This window comes from Erinaceus europaeus, chromosome 3 (genome assembly GCF_950295315.1).
Source record: "Erinaceus europaeus chromosome 3, mEriEur2.1, whole genome shotgun sequence".
Lineage (NCBI taxonomy): Eukaryota > Metazoa > Chordata > Mammalia > Eulipotyphla > Erinaceidae > Erinaceus > Erinaceus europaeus.
This window is the reverse complement of record NC_080164.1, coordinates 104,225,423-104,246,692: the sequence shown is the minus strand read 5'-3', so window position 1 is coordinate 104,246,692 and position 21,270 is coordinate 104,225,423. Positions and strand designations below refer to the sequence as shown.

General features: G+C 36.7%; 1 protein-coding gene across 1 annotated transcript in view; it reads right to left on the bottom strand.

Moving 5' to 3' along the window:
• The window catches only part of STPG2 (sperm tail PG-rich repeat containing 2), a 374,050-nt gene that overhangs the window by 343,765 nt on the left and 9,015 nt on the right, over positions 1–21,270 (bottom strand). Inside the window, exons 3-4 of the mRNA XM_060187713.1 lie at positions 18,483–18,641; positions 15,010–15,174 (exon numbers count right to left, since the gene is read on the bottom strand). Of these exons, the coding sequence (XP_060043696.1) occupies positions 15,010–15,174; positions 18,483–18,641 (324 nt within the window). The remainder of the gene's footprint in view (positions 1–15,009; positions 15,175–18,482; positions 18,642–21,270) is intronic.

Sequence of the window (21,270 nt, the reverse complement as noted above, 5' to 3'; positions counted from 1 at the left end):
TCTAGATCTTTGATGCATTCTGATTTGATCTTGGTGTATGGTGCTAGATGTGATCTAGTTTCACTTTTTTACATGTGGTTGTCCTGTCCAATTTTCACAGCACTATCTGTTGAAGATACCTTCTTTATTCTCATTGAATGGTTTCAGACCCTTTGTCATATATTAGGTGGTTGTACATGTGTGGGCCTATTTCTGGGATTTTTAATCTTCTCCACTGATCCAAGTGTTCATTTTTATTCCAGTACCATGCTGTTTTGACTACTATTGCTTTGTAGTATAACCTGAAGTTGGGTAGTGTGATACCTCCATATATTTCCTTTTTTCTCAGAATTGCTTTGGCAATTAATGGCATTTTGTGCTTCCACACAATTTTTTTGAAAAGTTGTTCAATTTGCTTAAAAATTCCATTAGAATTAATAGGATTGTGTGGGAAATGTATACTATTTTTGGTAGAATGGCAATATTAATAACATTTACTCCTCCAATCCACGAACAATGAATATTCTTCCACTTCAGCATGTCCTTCTCTTTATTTTTTAGCAATGTCCTATAGTTTTCATTGTAAAAATCCTTCACTTAATTCATGAGATTCACCCCCAAAGTATTTTACCTTTTTAATTCAGTTAGAAATGGGGTTGAGACTTTTTTCCCTTTCCTCTAATTATTTGGATACAGAAACGCTACAGATTTATATTCATTGATTTTTAATCCATCTACTCTACTCAATTTATTATTTCCAGTAGTTTTTTTGGTGGAGTCTTTGGGGTTCTTAAGGTATAAAATCATGTCATCAGCAAAAAGTGGTATATTTCTCCTTTTCCAATAGGTATGTCTTTGATATCTCTTTCTTGTCTTATTACAGTGGTGAGAACCTCAAAAATTACGTTGAGGGTGGAGGTAGATAGATAGCATAATGGTTATGCAAAGAGACTCTCATGCCTGAAGCTCCAAAATTCCAGGTTCAATCCCCCATACCACCATAAGCCAGAGTTAACTAATGCTCTGGTTAAAAAAAAAAAAAAAAAATTTTTGAGTAACAGGGGAGATAATGGACATCCCTGCCTGGTTTCCGATTTTAGGGGGAAACTCCCAGCTTTCCCATACTAAGCTGTAGGTTTGTCATAAATGATCTTTATTATGTTGGGGAATTGTCATTCTATTCCAAGTTTCTGGAGGACCATTATCATAAATGGGTGTTGGATCTTGTTGAATGCCTTTTTGGCATTGATATGACCATGTGATTTTTATCTTTCTTTTTATTAATATGATGAATTACATTGATTGATTTGTAGTAGATGAACTATCCCTGTTTCCCAGGGGGGGAATTCCACTTGGTCTTTGAGAATTACTCTTGATATGCTGTTAGATTCAATTTTCTAAGATCTTGTTAAGAACTGTTGCATCAGTGTTCATCAGGGATATAGGTCGATAGTTTCTTTACTGGTTACCCTTCCTGCTTTGGGGATCAAAGTGATGTTTGCCTCATAGAATGTTTTTGGTAATTTTTTTACCAAATTTACCAATTTTTTTACCAAATTTACCTTCGTCAATTTTCTGTAATAGCTTGAGGAGAATAGATGTTAGTTCTTTGAAAATCTTATAGAATTTTTTAGTAAAGCCATCTAGGCCTGGACTTTTATTCTTGGGTAGATTTTTGATCACCAATTCAATTCCTAAATTAATGATTGCCTTACTTAGGCTATCTACTTCCTCCTGGGTACACAGGTGGTATGATTTTAGAAATGATTCAAACCTTCTTGGTTGTCCAATTTATTTCCACAGAGATGTTCTTAATATTCATGTGTAATTCTTTGTATTTCCTGATCTTCAGTTGTAATTTCATCTCTTGTTCATGTTTTTATCATAGCTTTCACTTTTTTGCTTTTTGTGAGTCTATCAAGTAGTTTATCTATTTTATTTACCCTTTCAAAAAACCAGCTTTTGGTTTCATTAGTCTTTTGGAATTTGGCTTCATTAATCTTTTGGAATTTGGTTTCATTAATCTTTTGGAATTTGATTTCATTAATCTTTTGGATCATCTTTCTAGATTCTATAGCATTAATTTCTGCTCTGATTTTGACTATTTCCTTCCTCCTGGTGACTTTTGGCTCTCTTTGCTGCTCTTTTTTATTTGGCTAAGTTGTGATGTTAGGTTGCTTGAGATCTTTGCTATTTTTTAAATATGGGTCTGTATTGTTATAAAATTTTCTCTTAGGATAACTTATGCTAAATCCACTAGAGTCTGATAATTGGTCTCTTCATTTTCATTGTTCTCCAAGTAATTTTTTTGTTTTGTTTTGTTTTGCTTTGCTTTGAACCATAGCACTGCTCAGGTCTGGCTTATGGTGGTGTGGGGGATTGAACCTGGGACTTTGGCACCTCTGGCATGACAGACTCTCACATAACTATTATACTGTCTATTCCTGCCCTCTCCAATTAATTTTTAATTTCTCTTTTGAAATGAATGACATAGGTTTTATTTAGAAATGTACTGTTCAATCTCCATAGTTTGGGAGTATTTCTTTGTTTCTTTTTGTGGTTAATTTCTAACCTCGTCACCTCACGGTCAGAAAAGGTCCTTTTTATGATTTCAATATTCACATATTAAGGCTATCTTTGTGTCTCAACACATGGTTGATCCTTGAGAATGTTCCATGTCAACTTGAAAGAATCTATATTCTTTCTTGGGGATGAAAGGCTATGAATATATCTGTTAAGCTCATCTCATCTGTGACTTCATTTGAAGCCTATATGTCCTTTTTGATTTTTTTTTTTTTTTGTCCTGATGTCTCTTGCTGTTAGTGGTGTGTTAAGGTCTCTAGTTAACACTGTGCTACTGTCAATAACTCCCTTAAGGTCATACATATACATATACATATACATATACATATATATATGCATATTGGGAATGTGTATACTGACAATGGTTATGTCTTCTTGTCGGATTGATTCTCTGAACAGTATGTGCTGTTTATGTCTGTCATTTTTCAACTTCTTTGCCTGAAAATCTAATTTATCTGATATTATAGTAGCTATTCCTGCAATTTTGTTTGCATTATTGGCTTGGAATACCTTGTTCCAGCCTGTCACCCAAAACTTTTATTGTCTTTCTTTTGGATGTGTGTTTCCTAGAAACAAAGAATAGATGGGTCTTGCTTTTCCATCCAGTCTTTCTGAATCTTTTAACTGTTGAATTTAATTTAAGGCCTTCATATTAGGGTGATTATTGATATATGTTGTTTGCTTTATAGTCATGCTGATTTTTGTTTCAAGGTTGTTTTATTTCTTTGTGATTCTTCCTGGTTGTTTCTGTTTGTTACTTTATGTAGATGGCTTTCTATAATGGTCTTGCCTGCTTTATATATTTCCTTTTGTCTTTATTTTATACTTTGTTTTGTGGTTATCGTGAATATTGTGTCCAACTTACAACATCTGCAAGTCTTTTTCATGTTGGTCTTGGTGTATCAACATTGGGCTGTGTTGCCCTATTCTGTTCTCCCCTTTCCTGTGTCTTATTTTCCCTGCTATTGTTTCCTGGTTCTACTCCAATACTGATCATCACATTAAAAGCTGTGATTCCTTTGACTCTTCTTTTCATAGTAAACTTCACTCATAATTTCTTGCAAGGCAGGTTTGGTAGTGGCAAATTCCTTCAGTTTCTGAGTATTTTCAAAGATTTATAGTTCTCCATTATATTTCATGAATAATTTAGCAGGATACAGAATTCATGGTTGTTAACTCTGATCTTTTAATATGATGAATATGCGATTCTACTCCCCCTTGCCTCTAGGGTTTCTAATGAGATATCTGATGAAAGCCTGATGGTTTTGTCTTTGTATGTTACTTTCTTCTTTCCCCTGGCAGCCTTAAATATTTTTTCCCTTGACTCTGATTTTGCATAGTTTTACAATAATGAATCTTGTGTCTTTGGATTCAAAGACTTAGTTTGTACTCACATTCTTGGATTTCTATATTTTAAAAATTACTCAGGTCTGAAAAATTCTGTTAAAATTTCTTTGAACATAATCTCTACTACTCTTTCTCTTCTTCTGCAGGGATCCCAATAACTCTGATGGTTGACCTGAGAAGAGTCTATCTTGTTCAGAAGTGCTTCATTTCCTAAACCTTTCCTCTCTGAGAGAATTAAATTCACAGAATGGTGGTTTTTGTCTTCTAGTGTTGATATGCTCTCCACCACCTGGTCAAGTCTACTTCTGAGGTCTCTTACTTCAACCTGAACCACATTCAAAGTGTCCTTTAGACTCTGTTGTTCTGTTCGGAGTTTTTTTTTTCCTCTTTGTAATTCTTTGGTAAGATGATCTTGAATTGACTTCATGAGTTTTTGTCTCTGTCATTTTTCCTAGATCTGTGCCTGTCTGATCACTTGAGGTTTCTGTCATTGTTGTGTACTTCTCAGTTTCCTCATTTAGTGTGGATTTTATTGTTGTGCCAGCAGGAGGCTCCGTAGCTAAAGTGTTATATTTTCTTGTTTATATATCCTGATGGGGGAAGGGAGATTTTATCCTGACTCTTTGTACCAGTTCTGTGACCTTAATCTTAATATAGGGTCTCCCTGCTGTTGTTTCAGCCTCTGTGGGACAGCAGCAATGGAGACTCAATAAGTCATAGTTATAAATCAAGTTTTTAGGTTCTTTTGAAGTCTTTTTATTGCTAAAACTCAAACTCAGAGGTGGTGTGTTTCAGCCACCTAGTTTAGTGCCTGCCATCTCTGAGCCCCAGTTTTTAGCTTGGGAATCACTCACTCCCTTTTCATCCATAATCCATGAGTCTGTATTCATCTGTTGCTTAGATCATTTAAAAGAATAAAAAAAATTATTTCTTTAACTCAGACAAAGAAGTCATGCTCCTCAGCTGCCAAATTCCCAGTCTTGTGCCAACCATCCCTAAGTATGACCTTTTAGTCACTCCTTTTCTGTCCACAGTCCACAAGGGTCAGTATTCTCCTGTGACTTGGTGACTTTCTGAAGAGATCCTGGTTTAATTTTGTTGAGTTTTCAGGAGATTTTCATTGCTTTTCCAACTTGGTCAAGAAAAACAAAAAAGTGGTGGTTGCTATTCTAGCCAGATATGGAAGTCTGCTAACTGTCATTTCTGATGCTCATCCCACCCAAGTCAACAGGGTTTCAGAGAAAAGCCCTTAGTTTTAGCATTTCCTTAACTAAGATAAATATCTTTGCTCTCTTTTCTCCTTTTCTTTTAAATCAGTGATTTAAGGCCAAGATGGTGACTTGGAGGCAGCTGCTGGCATGAGCTCGGACAACAGCAGCCAGATAGTGTAGGATACTGAGCCATCAGCAGGATGGTGAACAAGGGGTCCTAAGTGTGACACCAAGAAGGGGTCCTATAGCTCAATCTTGGGTTATAAAATGGAGGAAAAAGAAAGGAAATATTTGATTATTTCTGAAGTGCATCTCCCACCCCCATAACAAGACCCCAGGGGCTGGAGAGCTGCTACTAGCAAGCTCCCGCTGAGATTTTTCTTTACCAAGATTCCTAGAAATCCTTTTCCTTTTTGATTTCCTTCTCTCTTTTTTTTTCTAAGTGGCTGGAGCTCTGAGTGACAAAATATATGACCAATCAGAGCATCACTCCTGCCTGGGAAAGACCATCTGGAGGTTATTTGTTTGTTTACTTTTTAACAATTGGCTATCTTTGATCACACTGCCTGAGCCAATCTGAAGCTGTCCAAGCTACAGAAGGACTGTTAGGGTTTTTTACTCTATTCTATTTATTACTATTATATATATGTGTGTTCCCTTCCCCCCCTTCTTCAGATTGACCAAAATTAACTGTTATTGTTTTTTAAATTGGTAGGTGACTTATTGTCCTATCCATTGTGAGAGGAACTTGTTTCACTCTGCCTCTTACATCCACTTTTCCCTTTGTACCTCCTCCTAGCTAATTTAAAAAAATTTTTTTCTTTCCTTTCACTGCTCTTTTTTGTTGTTGTTCTTGTGTTCTTTTCTTCCTTCCTACTTCTGCTACTTTCTGAATTCACTGACACTAGTTTGTGAATTATTTTGGGGAATAAATCTGACTCAGAGTGGACTCTGTGTGTGTTTCTCTCCTCTGCTTCCCTTTTTTCTCTTGCTATCCCTATAATTTACAGTGGACAGTAGATTTGCATAATTGTCTATTCATGCTTCCCCTTCTTTTTCCTATCTCTTTCTTTTTCATTTTATTTTGTTACTATTTTTTCTTGGACTGGAGGCATTGTTTGGCTAACTGGAATTGGCTGAACTGCATCAATCCTTGCTTCAGTTACTATTGTTGTAATCTCTGAGGTTGGTGACTGTATTTGTCATAAAGGTATTTAGTATAGCATGGCTTGTACTCAAAACACAATATCAGAAGAACAGCATAACAGAAAAATAAAAACCACATCAATAAAAAAATGGCTAAATCAAGAGCAAATAAAACTGCTACTATAATGAATCAAGACAGGAGCACAGAAGAAACTCCAAATCAGTCAAAAGTAACCATAGATAAGAAAAGTATGCAAGCAATAGTAAACCTAATAATCACAGAAATGAAGACAACTATGGAGGAAAGGGCTAGCAGAATTAGGGAAACAACAGACTCGACCCTCAAGGAAAATACTAGCTACCTCGAGGTAATTAGAGAACTGAAAGCTGAAATAGCTGAAGTAAAAGGTCAATTAGCAGAACAAGCTAATACTATAACTGAACTGAAGAAAGAAGCTGAGGAAAGGGAAAGCAGATTAACAGAATCAGAAAACAGAATTAGCCAGACAGAGGATGAGCTAGAGAAAACAAAGAAAGAGGTAAAAGAGCTGAGCTCAAAGGGAGATTGAGAGACACTGAAAAGAACAAAAGAGACATATGGGGTGATCTCAAAAGAAGTAACATTTGTATAATTGGCCTGCCAGAAGAAGAAAAGCAGGAAGAGATAGTAAACACTCTAGAAGAAAAAAATAAAAGAAAATTTCCCAGACCTGAACAAGACAAAGGGCATTAAGATTCAAGAGACCCAGAAAGTCCCAAACAAAATCAACCCAGACATGAAGACATCTAGACACATCACAGTTACTATGAAAAGAAGTAAGGATAAAGAAAAGATCCTAAAGACTGCAAGAGATAAACAAAATGTCACATACAGGGGAATACCATTAAGATTATCAGAAGACTTCTCCACTCAAACTCTAAAAGCCAGAAGAGAATGGTAAGATATCTATAGAGTCCTGAATGAAAAAGGGTTTCAACAAAGGGTAATATGTCCTGCTAGACTTTCATTCAAACTAGATGGAGGGATCAAAACCTTCTCAGACAGACAAAAGTTCAAGGAGGCAACTATCACCAAGTCTACCCTGAAAGAGGTTCTAAAAGATCTCTTCTAAACAAGAACATCACAATAATACTTGTCATATATCAGAGCAAATAAATAATTGTTGAATAATGGCACTACAATACATTTAATCCATAATATCAATGTCAATGGCTTAAAATCACCAATAAAAAGGCACAGAGTGGGAGGATGGATCAGAAAACACAGTCTAACCATATGCTGCTTGCAAGAATCCCATCAGACCCAACAAGACAAATACAGACTTAAAGTGAAAGGATGGAAAGCTATCATACAGGCTAATGGTTCACAAAGAAAAGCAGCAACAGCCATTCTCATCTCTGACACAATAGACTTTAAGTTAAATAAAGTAATAAAAGATAGGCAAGGCCATTACATAATGATTAGAGGATCAATCAAACAAAATGATTTAACAATTATTAACATCTATGCACCCAATGAGGGAGCATGTAAATACATCAAACAACTACTGAAAGAACTACAAAAATACATCAATAATAATACAATAATAGTGGGAGACATCAACTTGCCACTCTCACACTTAGAACAATGAAACAGAAACCAAAGAAACAAGAGAATAAAATGAAGAGATAGAAAGACTAGACCTACTGTACATTTTCAGAGTTCTTCACCACAAAAAAAAACTGGAATACACATTCTTTTGAAATCCAAAAAACACATACTCAAGGATAGACGACATGTTAGGCCACAAAGACAGTATCAACAAATTCAAGAGCATTGAAATCATCCCAATTATCTTCTCAGGCCACAGTAAAGCTAACATTAAACAACAAACAGAAAATTACTAGAAGACACAGAATTTGGAAACTCAACAACAGTCTGCTTAAGAAACACTGGGTCAGAAAGACAGCAAGAAATTCAAATGTTCTTGGAAACAAATGAAAAGGAAAACACAAGTTATCAAAATATTTGGGACACAGCTAAAGCAGTACAGCAAGGGAAAATAACAGCCATACAATCACATATTAAAGAACAAGAAAAACCTCAAATAAATTACCTTATTGCACACCTTAAAGACTTAAAGGAAGAGGAACAAAGGAACCCTAAAGCAACCAGAGGGACAGAAATCACAAAATTTAGAGCAGAAAAAAATGTCGAAAATAAGAGAACCATAAAAAAGAACAAAGAAGCCAAATGTTGGTTCTTTGAAAAATTAAACAAGATTGACAAACCCCTAGCCAGACTCACTAAACAAAAAAGGAAAATGACTCAAATTAATAGAATTGTAAACAATAGAGGAGATATCACAACTGACATCACAGAAATCAAGAAAATCATATGAAACTTCTATGAAGAACAATACACCACCAAGCTAGAGAATCTGGAAGAAACGGAAGAATACCTAGAAACATATGCCCTTCCAAAACTGAACCAAGAAGAAATACACAACCTAAATGCACCAATCACAGACAAAGAAATCGAAAGTTATTAAGAATCTCCCCAACAACAAAAGTCCTGGACCAGATGGCTTTCTAAACGAATTCTACAAAACCATCAGGAAACAGTTAATACCTATACTTCTAAAACTTTTCCAGAAGATCAAAGAAACAGAAACACTCCCTTACACTTTCTATGAAGCCAACATCATCACCCTGATACCAAAAGCAGATAGGGACACAACAAAAAAAGAAAACTACAGACCAATATCTCTGATTAACATAGATGCCAAAATATTAAACAAGATCCTGTCTAACCAGATACAACAGTATATCAAAAAGATTGTTCATCACGACCAAGTGGGATTTATCCAAGGAATGCACGGCTGGTTCAACATATATAAGTCAATGTCATTCACCACATCAATAAAAGCAAAACCAAAATCACATGATTATCTCAATAGATGCAGAGAAAGTCTTTGACAAAATCCAACACCCATTCATGCTCAAAACACTACAAATAGTAGAAATAGATGGGAAATTCCTTAAAATAGTACAGTCCATATATAGCAAACCTACAGCCAACATCATACTCAATGTACAGAAGCTGAAAGCATTCCCCTTCAGATCAGGGACTCGGCAGGTATGTCCACTATCACGATTATTTAACATAGTGTTCTTGCCATAGCAATCAGGCAAGAGAAAGGAATCAAAGGAATACAGATTGGAAGGGAAGAAGTCAAGCTCTCACTATTTGCAGATGATATGACAGTATACAAAGAAAAACCTAAAGAATCCAGCAGAAGACTACTGGAAGTTATTAGGCAATATAGCAAGGTGTCAGGCTACAAAATCAATGTACAAAAATCAAGGACATTTCTTTATGCAAACACTAAATCTGAAGAAGACATCCAGAAATCACTCCCATTTACTGTTTCAGCAAAATCAATCAAATACCTAGGAATAAAGTTGACCAAAGAAGTGAAAGACTTGTATACTGAAAACTATGAGTCACTATTCAAGGAAATAGAAAATGATACTAAGAAATGGAAAGACATCCCATGCTCACGGATTGGAAGAATATCATCAAAATGAATATTCTCCCCAGAGCCATATACAAATGTAACACAATACCCATCAAAACTTCTTTAAGAGAATAGAACAAAAACTACAATCAATTATCTGGAACCAGAAAACACCTAGAATTGCCAAAACCATCTTGAGGAAAATTAAAAAATGGAGGCAACACACTCCCAGATCTCAGACTATATTATAAGGCCATCATCATCATCAAAACAGCCTGGTACTGGAACAAAAATAGGTACACAGACCAGTGGAAGAGAATTGCAAGCCCAGACCTAAACCCCCACACCTATGGACATCTAATCTTTGATAAGGGGGGCCAAAGTATTAAATGGAGAAAGGGGGCCCAAAGTATTAAATGAATAAAGTATTGAGCACTATTTATTGAAGAGGGTCTCTTCAATAAATAGTGCTGGAAAAACTGGGTTGAAACATGTAGAAGAATGAAACTGAACCATCTTATCTCATCAGAAACAAAAGTCAACTCCAAATGAATGTTAGACGAGAAACTATCAAATACTTAGAGGAAAACATTGGTGGAACACTTTCCCAACTAAACCTCAAGGTCATCTTTGATGAAACAAACCCAGCTGCAAGGAAGACTAAAGCAGAAACAAACCAATGGGACTACATCAAATTGAAAAGCTTCTGCACATCCAAAGAAACTATCACACAAAGAGACCCCTCACAGAAGGGGAGAAGATCTTCACATGCCATACATCAGACAAGAGACTAATCACCAAAATATACAAAGAGCTCAGCAAACTTAGCAACAAAAAAGCAAATGATCCCATCCAAAAGTGGGCAGAGGAAATGAAGAAAACATTCACTTCAGATGAGATCCAAAAGGCTAATAAACATATGAAAAATTGCTCCAGGTCGCTGATTGTCAGAGAAATGCAAATAAAGACAACATCAAGATACCACCTCACTCCTGTGAGAATGACATACATCAAAAAGGACAGCATCAACAAATGCTGGAGAGGCTGTGGGGACAGAGGAACCCTTTTGCACTGCTGGTGGGAATGTCAATTGGTCCAGCCTCTGTGGAGAGCAGTGTGGAGAACTTTCGCAAGGCTAGACATGGACCTTCCATATGACCCAGTAATTCCTTTCCTGGGGATATACGCCAAGGACTCCATAACACCCAACCAAAAAGATATGTGTACACCTATGTTCATAGCAGCCCAATTCATAATAGCTAAAACCTGGAAGCAACCCAGGTGCCCAAAAACAGATGAGTGGCTGAGAAAGCTGTGTTATATATACACAATGGAATAATATGCAGCTATTAAGAACAATGAAACCACCTTTTCTGACCCATCTTGGATGGAGCTAGAAGGAATTACGTTAAATGAGCTAAGTCAGAAAGAAAATTATGATATGATATGGGATGATATGGTATGGGATGATCCCACTCATCAACAGAAGTTGAGAAAGAATAATAGAAAGGGAATTTCAAAGCAGGATCTGACTAAATTTGTAGGAGGGTACCAAAGTAAAAACCCTGGGTAGAGGGTGAGAGTGGATGTTCAGCTTCTTGGGGTTGGGAGAGATGGGTTGGACACAGTCTTTTGGTGGTTGGAATGGTGTTTATGTACACTCCTACTAACTTGTTGTCATATAAATCACTAATTAATATGAGGGGAAAATTGATTGAATGTCTCAAACTTTTTAAAGCACAGACTGAGTCTTCTTAATACATAGGCTGAGTCTTTGATATGTTGACTCTCTTAAAAATATAGTCCAGGGAGAACAAAAGCAACCAGTGGCATAGCTACATGCAAATAATATCAAAGGACATAAAATATGGTGATGGTGTGTATGATAAAGCAAATCCTAACAAAGAAATTTTTCATAGTTAACCCAATTACCAAACAATGTGATTATTAAAATAACTATCTATTGTCTTCTTAAACTCTTAAGAAAACAGGAATCTCCCGCTTCCTCTATAGAACCTATGTTTCTCCCAATCTTGGAACCTCAGGGGTGGAGTTCACTTCCCTGCATGCTTCTCTCAAGTCATACCAAAGGATATTGCATCCTCCAATTCCAACCTAATCAATGCAATGAGTACCATCTCAGCATGCTTCACCTCAGATTGTGTACAGAGACGTCAGGCATGGAATGTCAACCCTTCACCCTCATCACTCGGGTGAGACCTTTCCTTTCATGGTATTCTCTAATTCCATTCCAGGAGGTCCACTTCCTAACAAAGTCCCAAAACTTAGATATAAGTCAGGTCCCATTAGATAGAGCATATGTTCATATGTATCCATAAATTAGGGCAAAATACATACCTGAAAGCAAAAATACACAATAGTCTTTAGTGAGTCAGTATCAAGTTCTTAATGAAATAGCGTCCACTTAGACTTAGATACCCTCCTCACCTACTTAGATACCCTCCTCACCTATTTTCTATTACAGTTCTCTCACTTACTCCAAAGCTAACCTTATCAAAGGAAGGGCTGCAAAACCTGAATAAGGACAAGAGTCTGGCACACTTTAATGATGACTCTTTATCACTATCAGGCCACCCCATCAGCTGGGGCCCTAACTGGGGAGTCCTGAGATTCCCAAACAGACGTGATGGACCTAGAACTCAAATAAATGCCTCTCTCCATTGTTTCCAGGCATCTCTATCAGGAACAACAAAATAGATCCCTTTGTGGGCCCCCATAAGGCCTCCCCCTCAACCTGGATCAACAATGGTAGAAAATGTTCCATTCTCCGAAGGGAGAATGTACAACATACTCTATACTACACCTGAGGAAGATGGGTCAATATTGGGGCAGCAATATGTTCCTATTCATGATCACAAAATGTGAGCTCAGATCTAAAGGCATGCAGAGGTCACACAGGCTCCTAAGCTGAATATGGGCCCCAGACCAGATCAAATCCATGGGGTATACAGTCAACAATATTTATACCCCTTTCCCTTATTAGAGAGCTACTCTCTTCCCTGATCCAGCTTTCTGGTCCTTTTCCCAGCCATGACATCTTTTCCCCAGGCAATAACTTGGATCCACCTGCATATCAGATTTCAGGCTCAGACAAAAAAAAAAAAAACCCACTAGTATAGCTACAGGCCCTTTAAAATATAACTAAAATATAACTAAAATATGCCTACTAGCTATCTACAAAATGAAGGACCCCCCCCCCAACACTTCATCTGCACTATTCTAGCCTTTAGGTTCATGATTGGTCAATTATTTATTTATTTATTTATTTTCTCTTTTGTTGCCCTTGTTGTTTAACATTGTTGTGGTTATTGATGTTGTTGTTGTTGGATAGGACAGAGAGAAATGGAGAGAGGAGGGGAAGACAGAGAGGGGGAGAGAAAAACAGATACCTGCAGAACTACTTCACCACTTGTGAAATGACTCCCCTGCAGGTGGGGAGCCGGGGGCTCGAACCGGGATCCTTACTGGTCCTTGCCCTTTGCACCACATGCGCTTAACCCACTGCACCACCGCCAGACTCCCTAGTCAACAATTTTTTTCGCTTTGTATGTTAAATCTCTTTTCAGCCACCAGGTTTCAGATGCTAGCAGGATGTGACCAGACTTCCCTGGACAGACAACCTCACCAATGTGCCTTGGAGATCCGCTTCCCCAGAGCCCTTACCCCTTAGGGAAAGAGAGAGACAGGCTGGAAGTATGGATCGACCTGTCAATGCCCATGTTCATCAGAGAAGCAATTGCAGAAGCCAGACCTTCAACCTTCTGCATCCCACAAGGACCTTAGGTCCATACTCCCAGAGGGTTAAAGAATAGGAAAGGTATCAGGGGAGGGGATGGGATATGGAGGTCTGGTGGTGGGAACTGTGTGAAGTTGTACCCCTCTTATTTTATGGTATTGTCAATGTTTCCTTTTCATAAATAAAAATTTAAAAAAACGAATAGGAAAGCTATCAGGGGAGAGGATGGGATACAGAGGTCTGGTGGTGGGAACTGTGAGAAGTTGTACCCCTCTTATCCTATGGTTTTGTCAATGTTCCTTTTTATAAATCAATTTTTTTTTAAAAATTAGTGATTTAACAACATCTTACAAAATTATTGTTATTGTTATTATTGTAAAATTATATATCTTATTGTTAAAAAATTCATTTTGGGGGAGTTGGGCTGTAGCTCAGTGGGTTAAGTGCAGGTGGCACAAAGCACAAGGACTGGCATAAGGATCCCGGTTCGAGCCCTGGCTCCCCACCTGCAGGGAAGTCGCTTCACAGGCGGTGAAGCAGGTCTGCAGGTGTCTATCTTTCTCTCCCCCTCTCTGTCTTCCCCTCCTCTCTCCATTTCTCTCTGTCCTATCCAACAACGATGACATCAACAACTACAAAAATAAAACAAGGGCAAAAAAGGGAATAAATAAATAAATAAATATAAAATTAAATTAAAAATTAAAAAAAAATTTTTAATTCATTTTATAATAGTAAAATGTTTCACTTTGAAATGTGTGCTCTGTTTGTCTCCTGAGATTTTTTTTCTGACTTCTCTCATTCTGTATTTTTATCATGATTATCCACTGAAGATTCAGCCTGGCTGGCTGAGTAGTGAAGTAATGATTACACAGAAGTCTCTTAAAATGCCTTGAGTCAGTATGTCCCCAGCCTTTTTACATATGCAGGCTGTACATCTGTTGTGGTATAGCATCAGTACTTAAGAGGGCACTTAAAAGTTATCACAGCCTATTTATGTAGATCAAAATAATCCAGGGGTAAGGGATTTGTTTTCATATCTTTGCAGTAAGTAGTAATATTGAAGCTAATTTTATTGCTAATCACTATTAAATCACTAATGAAAAATTTTTTAAGATGTATTTCCAGTTTTCTTGGCCATTGAATGGCACCATGTGACTGAGCTTTCCCTCTTAAACCTGAATTAGCACAGGCCGCCACCAGCAATCCACTCCTCATTTCTCCTACTGTATGAGTTCAAGTGATACCAAGCTTGTCAAGCATAATAGAAAAATGAGTGGGATAAACTCAGGGACCATGAATCTCTTCACAGAAGAAACTCTCCTGTTAGTAAGGAATGACAATGTGGATGAGAAGGAAAAAGAATTTATGCAGTATTCAGCCACTGAGATTTAAAGGTATATTTTTCACTGTAGCTACAGTAACATTACTAAAAATACATAATACTAAACAGTATTCCAACTGTCACTATGTTAAACAAGATACTTACAAATTGAGGTTTATAGTACGCTGGGCCTAGTGTATTATCACTGTCTGGTAGAAAACGTTTTGCAATACTGTCATCATCATTAATATCATAACCATGTGACTGTCCACAAGAAGGAATTGAAGGAACATCAACACTCTCAGAAACAGCAAATATCCTAGAAATTTTCTGAAAGAAAACACATTATTTTCTCAAAGGCAATAGGAAAAAGAATGAACAGCCAAGGGTTAATTTAAATAAAAGGAAACTATTAAGTATTGACTTAATGATTTTCATAATGCAAACTAAATATGTTCCATATAAAAAGTGAACCAAGTATCACCTTGTCATATAAACTAATAAGTGGCCTCCCAGTGACTGTTGCCTAGTTTATTCCCTATTATTTTCTGCTTCTCCTTCTAAGATTGTAAATACAGAGCCATCAGAAAGGGTTGCCAGATATTCTCCACAATCCACAATCCTCAATCCCCAGGGTGAATATCAGAGAAAACAGTAACAACAAATGTTGGAGAGGTTGTGGGGGCAAAGGAACTACTGTTGGTGGGAATGAAAACTGATCCAACTTCTGTAGAGAGCAGTTTGGAGAACTCTCAGAAGGCTAGAAGTGGACCTAACTTATCACCCAGCAATTTCTCTCCTAGGGACATATGAACCAAACACACCCAACAAAAAAGATGTGTATATCTCTGTTCAATTTTAATAGTCAAAACCTGAAAGTAATCCAGGTGTCCAAAAAAAAGATGAGTGGCTAAGTAAGGTGTGATATACATATACAATGTAGTACTACTCAGCTATGATGAATGATAAATTCACCTTCTTTTCTCTATCTTGGATGAAGCTTGAAGGTATCATGTTAAGATAAGCCAGAAATAGAAGGATGAATATGAGATGATCTCATAGACATAAGATGAGAAATAAGAACAGAAAGGGGAAACACAAAGCAGAACTTGGACTGAGTTTGGTGTATTGCACCTAAGTAAAGAACTCAGGGGTTAGGGTGGCTCTCAGATACTGGTGCATGATGGTGGAGGAAGACCTAGGCTGGAAGTGAGTGTTTTACATAAAACTGAGAAATTTTACACATGTACTACAACTGTGTTTACTGTAAACCATTAATCCCAATTAAAAAAACAATTACAAAAAATTTAAAATATCTTACCAACTGCAGGTTATTGCTTGATATTAGGGTGGGGGTTTCTTCTGAGGGGCAGGAATGGGGAAAGGAGACACTATTCTGTATTAATTCTTTCTTTTTGTCCCTTGATGTGGAAACTCCTTCCATCATCTGAATTGTTTTTGCTGTAGACTGATCTGAAGATTGGTATAGACTCCCTACAGTCTCCAGAGGAGACTTGCTCCCAAAGGATCTCCCTACTGGACCATCTTGGCCCTCCTCTTCTCATTCTCTTTAACTAAGGTCTACAAGACCTACTTTGTATTCCTACTCCCTCTATAAATTTCTTACCTTGGACTACTGGTGCCCTTTTGTAATATTTAGATATTAATTGTTTTATACTGAATTTTATTTACAACTTCCTTGTTAAAGCTTACAGAGTCCAGGCTCACCATGTAAGGCATGTGGCACACAGGGGAGGCTAAATGGCTATGGGGGTAGCCCTGAGACTCTGATGTCTCTGTCTGAAATGAGGCCATATCAATAAGTATGTGCATGTATAAAATTGAAGATCCCAACAGCAGTGAATTGCCTTCTATGCATATCACTGTCTAACACTGTCTGCTACAGTCATTCAGAAATGACTGATAACACTCATGTAAGTAAATAAACAATTACTTTGTTCCCACACACACATGAAGTAGTTGGTAGACTTACACACCTAACTTTATTATCACTGCATTGACATTATTCAGCTGAGCACTTAGCCCTAAACTGCATCCTCCTAAACAAAGAATTAGTTAGAATTGAATCAAGTGGTCATAGAAGTTGCTCAGAGGTAAAGTTCAGGATTTGCAAGTGTGAACCCCAGGTCTAATAATTCATACCACATATGCCGAAGTGATGATCTGGCCTTTCTGAGACTCACTTCTTTAGTAAGTCATTTTAAAATGTGAATTAATAGGAACTATTTAAAGGAGTTATAGCAAAATCACAAATACATTATGCTGTACTATATCAATATGTCAATATAATTAATCAGCATGAAATGTATACTATTAAATATTAGATACTACATAGTTTATTAGTGTTGACATAGTTAATGTTTAGTAACTGAATAATATTGACTACATTAATACTATATTAATATTGGCATAGCAACTATGGTAATACATAGTTACATGATTAATTATTTATATCAAAGTAATTCATATTTCTAAGGGATACGCCTTTGATGTAAAAGTTATCCATTCTATAACACCAATATACCTTTCCAAGTACCTGTGAGCCACTTGAATAAATTCTTCAGTCTGATGAAATAAAACAACCCTTCATAAATCCTACTTCCCCTTGTATTCACTCAGGTGGTTTTCCATGCCTGGAAGGCATATTCCAACACATTTTTTCACAGTGCTGGGGGCCTCAGAAGTGCATAATCACACTATTCCTGAATCAGTTTTCACTGATTTTATTTCAGAGAGAGACACTTCTCCAGCATCCAAGGAGATCTGCTACTATGACTCTCCCATATAGAACCCCATGGTCTCACATGTTAAGGTGCACACCCCACCCCCTGAGCAGTCTCACAACCCCCCAAGGCCACTCTTTAAGGGCAGCTTCCTTTATACATTCTCTACAAATCACAGTGTACAGTAAAATAGTATTCCTCTTTCAAATTCCTATGACATTTAATTCTTACATCTTATGTTGTTTCCTATTATCTGTATCTCTCCCATCCCAATTTTAAACTTCACTTCAGAAATTATCCTTTAAATTCCACTTTGTCAAAATACTTAAGTTTCTTTTCATATGCACAGATAAATCATGCATCTGATTTCTTTATTCTCCCTTAATTTCTGTTCACTCAAGTGATTACAGATTTACAAAAGCAAAATTGAAGTCAGATGTCACAACAACTTAAAACTACAGTTCTCTTGTATGCTTAAGCAGGTGCACCACTACCACCCAGCCCCTAAAAGCTAAAGTTTTAGAATCGACAAGACAGTTCACCTGGATATTGTGCCTGCTTTGCCATGCTCACAACTCAACTATGGGCCCTGCCCACCCTCCATCACACTGAAGGGAAATTCTGTGCCGTGGTATCCTTCCCTCTCTCCCTCCATCTCTGTTTCTCTCTACCTGAAAACATCATTTCAGACCAGTGAAGCCCCAGCATCAACAAAGAAAAGCTAATATTTTAAATATCAAGTAGTCATGTAATTACAAACTACAAAATGGATACTATTAAAACAATAAATAGTATAGTAAGACATTTTCAATATAGTTAACATAAAGTATTATGCTTTCTGTATTTTAACTAAAAGACATGTCATTAGCATCACAGATTGAAATGGCAACATACTGATTGAAGGCACTTTTTAGCCTCAGAAATTCTTCTGTTTGAGGTATTCAGTGCTCCAGAAGAAGACTGATTATAGCTTGCTGGACCTGGGTTATCTGAAATAAACTTCTGAAAACGTTTCTCCCGATTCTGTAGAGTTTGACCTCCTTTTATGTTATGCTAAAATGGAGAGAAAAATATGAACTAAAATCACTATATATATAATGCCTAATTTATAAGTATCAAATAATAATGTGAATAAATAGTTTTAAAACCCAACCTGAGAAAGTTGGTTCTTCCACTGGAAAAATAGTTTTCTAGTGAAAGAGGGTAAAAGAAGAACTCAAGTTTTAAAATTTCAAACTTTAAATATGCTTTACTACACAACAGATGAGTAGCTGAGTAAGTTGTGGTATATACACACAGTGGAATACTAAACAGCTATTAAAAATCGTGAATTCATGGACCCTAGGTCAGATCAATGGGGTTTACAATTAACAGTATTTATGTAGTTTTCCCATACTTGGGAGCTACTCTATGCCTTGATCTAGTTTTCTAATCTACTCCTAACTCTGACTCTATCTTCCCAGACAATACTATTGGCCCATCTGTACGTTAGCTGTCAAGCCTAGGCAAAAATTAGTAACGTCATAGGCCCCTTGGAAAATACTTAAAATAGACTTCCTAACTTCTTCCAACATAAATACCCCAAATTTCACTTATTATACTCTTACCTTTAAGGTCCTGATTATTAAACAATTTGTTATACTTTATATCTTAATGCTTTTCAGCCACCAAGTTGAGTATGCTACCATAATGCCAACCTGACTTCCCTGGGCAGAGGACCTCACCAATATGTCCTGAAAGCTCACCTCTCCAGAGCCCTGACCTGCTGGGGAAAGATAGGAATAAGCTGGGGGTATAGATAACCTACCAATACCCATGTCCAGTGGAAAAGCAATTACATTAGTCAGACCTCCCACTTTCTGCTCCCTCTTATGATCCTTGGTCCATACACCCAGCAGGATAAAGAATAGGGAAACTTCCAGTTGTGGAGAAGGGATACAGAACTCTGGTGATGAGAACTGTATGTACTTGCACCCCTCTTAGCCCACAACCTTGTCAATCACTATTAAATCACTAATATAAAAAATTGAGAATTCACCTTCTTCACCTCATCATGGATGAAGTTTGAAGGAATCATGTGAAGTGAGATAAGCCAGAATGAGAAGGATGAATATGGGATGATCCCACTCATAGACATAAGGTGAAAAACAGAAACAGAAAGGAAAACACAAAGCAAAAGTCAGACTGGATTTGGTGTATTTCACCAAAGTAAAAGATGGGAGGGATGGTTCAGGTCCTGGAACATGATGGCAGAGGAGGACCTAGATGGGGTTAAATTATTATATGGAAAGCCAAGAAATGTTACACATGTATAAACTATTATATTTTACTGTCAACTATAAAATATTAATACTCCAACAAATGAAAATGTGCTTTACTGAAAATTCAAATTACAATTTACTGTAATAAGAAACTGAATGCAAAAAAGTAAGTTTTTTTCCTTTTTAAAAAGCATTTTATTGATTTGAAAAAAATAAAGGTTAGCCATTGACACATGGTACAGCCTCTCATTTGGAAGTTTGGAAGCCAAGAGGATGAATTCAAACTATAACTTCAAAGTAACTTTTTTTAAATAAAGATTTTATTTATTTATTAATGAGAAAGATAGGAGAAAGTACCTATCACTCTGGTACTTGTGCTGCTAGGGACTGAACTCAGGACCTCATGCTTGAAGACTCCAGTGCCTTAGCAACTGTGCCACCTCCTAGACCACCAAAATAACTTTTTTAAAGTAACTTTTTTAATTCCCTCTGAACTTTGAGCATTTCTTTGTCTGTGTGCTGGTTCACTCATGATTTCTGTTGATAAAAAAAAACTGATTTTGATCAAAGGCCTCAATATGCGTCAAGTTCATGGAGTTTTAGTACTGCACCTTTAAGGGAAAAAAGGTATTTTTTGACTTAGGACTGTATGTTAGATTGATATATCTTCCAGATAGTGTAGTCACATATAAGAAACTTATTATTGTAGAATACAAAGTTTTAAAGATCTCAATACTACAGATTCTCTGCTTGAAATCTTATCCAAAGAGAGAAATAATGCTTCATGCAATGAACTGCAAGCAATGTAAGAATGGCTCCCCATCTGCAGGGGAGTCGCTTCACAAGTGGTGAAGCAGGTCTGCAGGTGTCTGTCTTTCTCTCCCCCTCTTTATCTCCCCTCCTCTCTCCATTTCTCTCTGTCCTATCTAACAACAATGATATCAATAACTACAACGATAAAACAACAAGGGCAACAAAAGGGAATAAGTAAATATTAAAAATTTTTTTAAAAGAATGTACTTACTGATTTATCTTTTCAATGACCAGAGGAATGAAGGATTTTGGAAAAAAGTTATCTTCAATTCAGTGTCTGACAAGGAAACACCAGGTATTTTAAACCTTTGAAATTACTTCACTGTATGCCAGGTTCTTATGTTTACTATAACTCTGTGAGGGTTCTGGCATATTGAATTTTCCTTGGAGTTCATATTAACAACAATTTGGCATCATAGACCAGGGAAATAAAAATCATTTTTCCAAAACTAGTAGAAACTATAGCTATATGTAAAAATTCCACAATTCTTTCAAAAATTTCAAAAAAATTCTCAAAAATTTGTTCCTAGGCTGCTGCTTCTATGTAAGACTTTGAGATTAAATTTTATTTATTTAAACTTAGCTTTGAAAAGATAATATAACTTTTT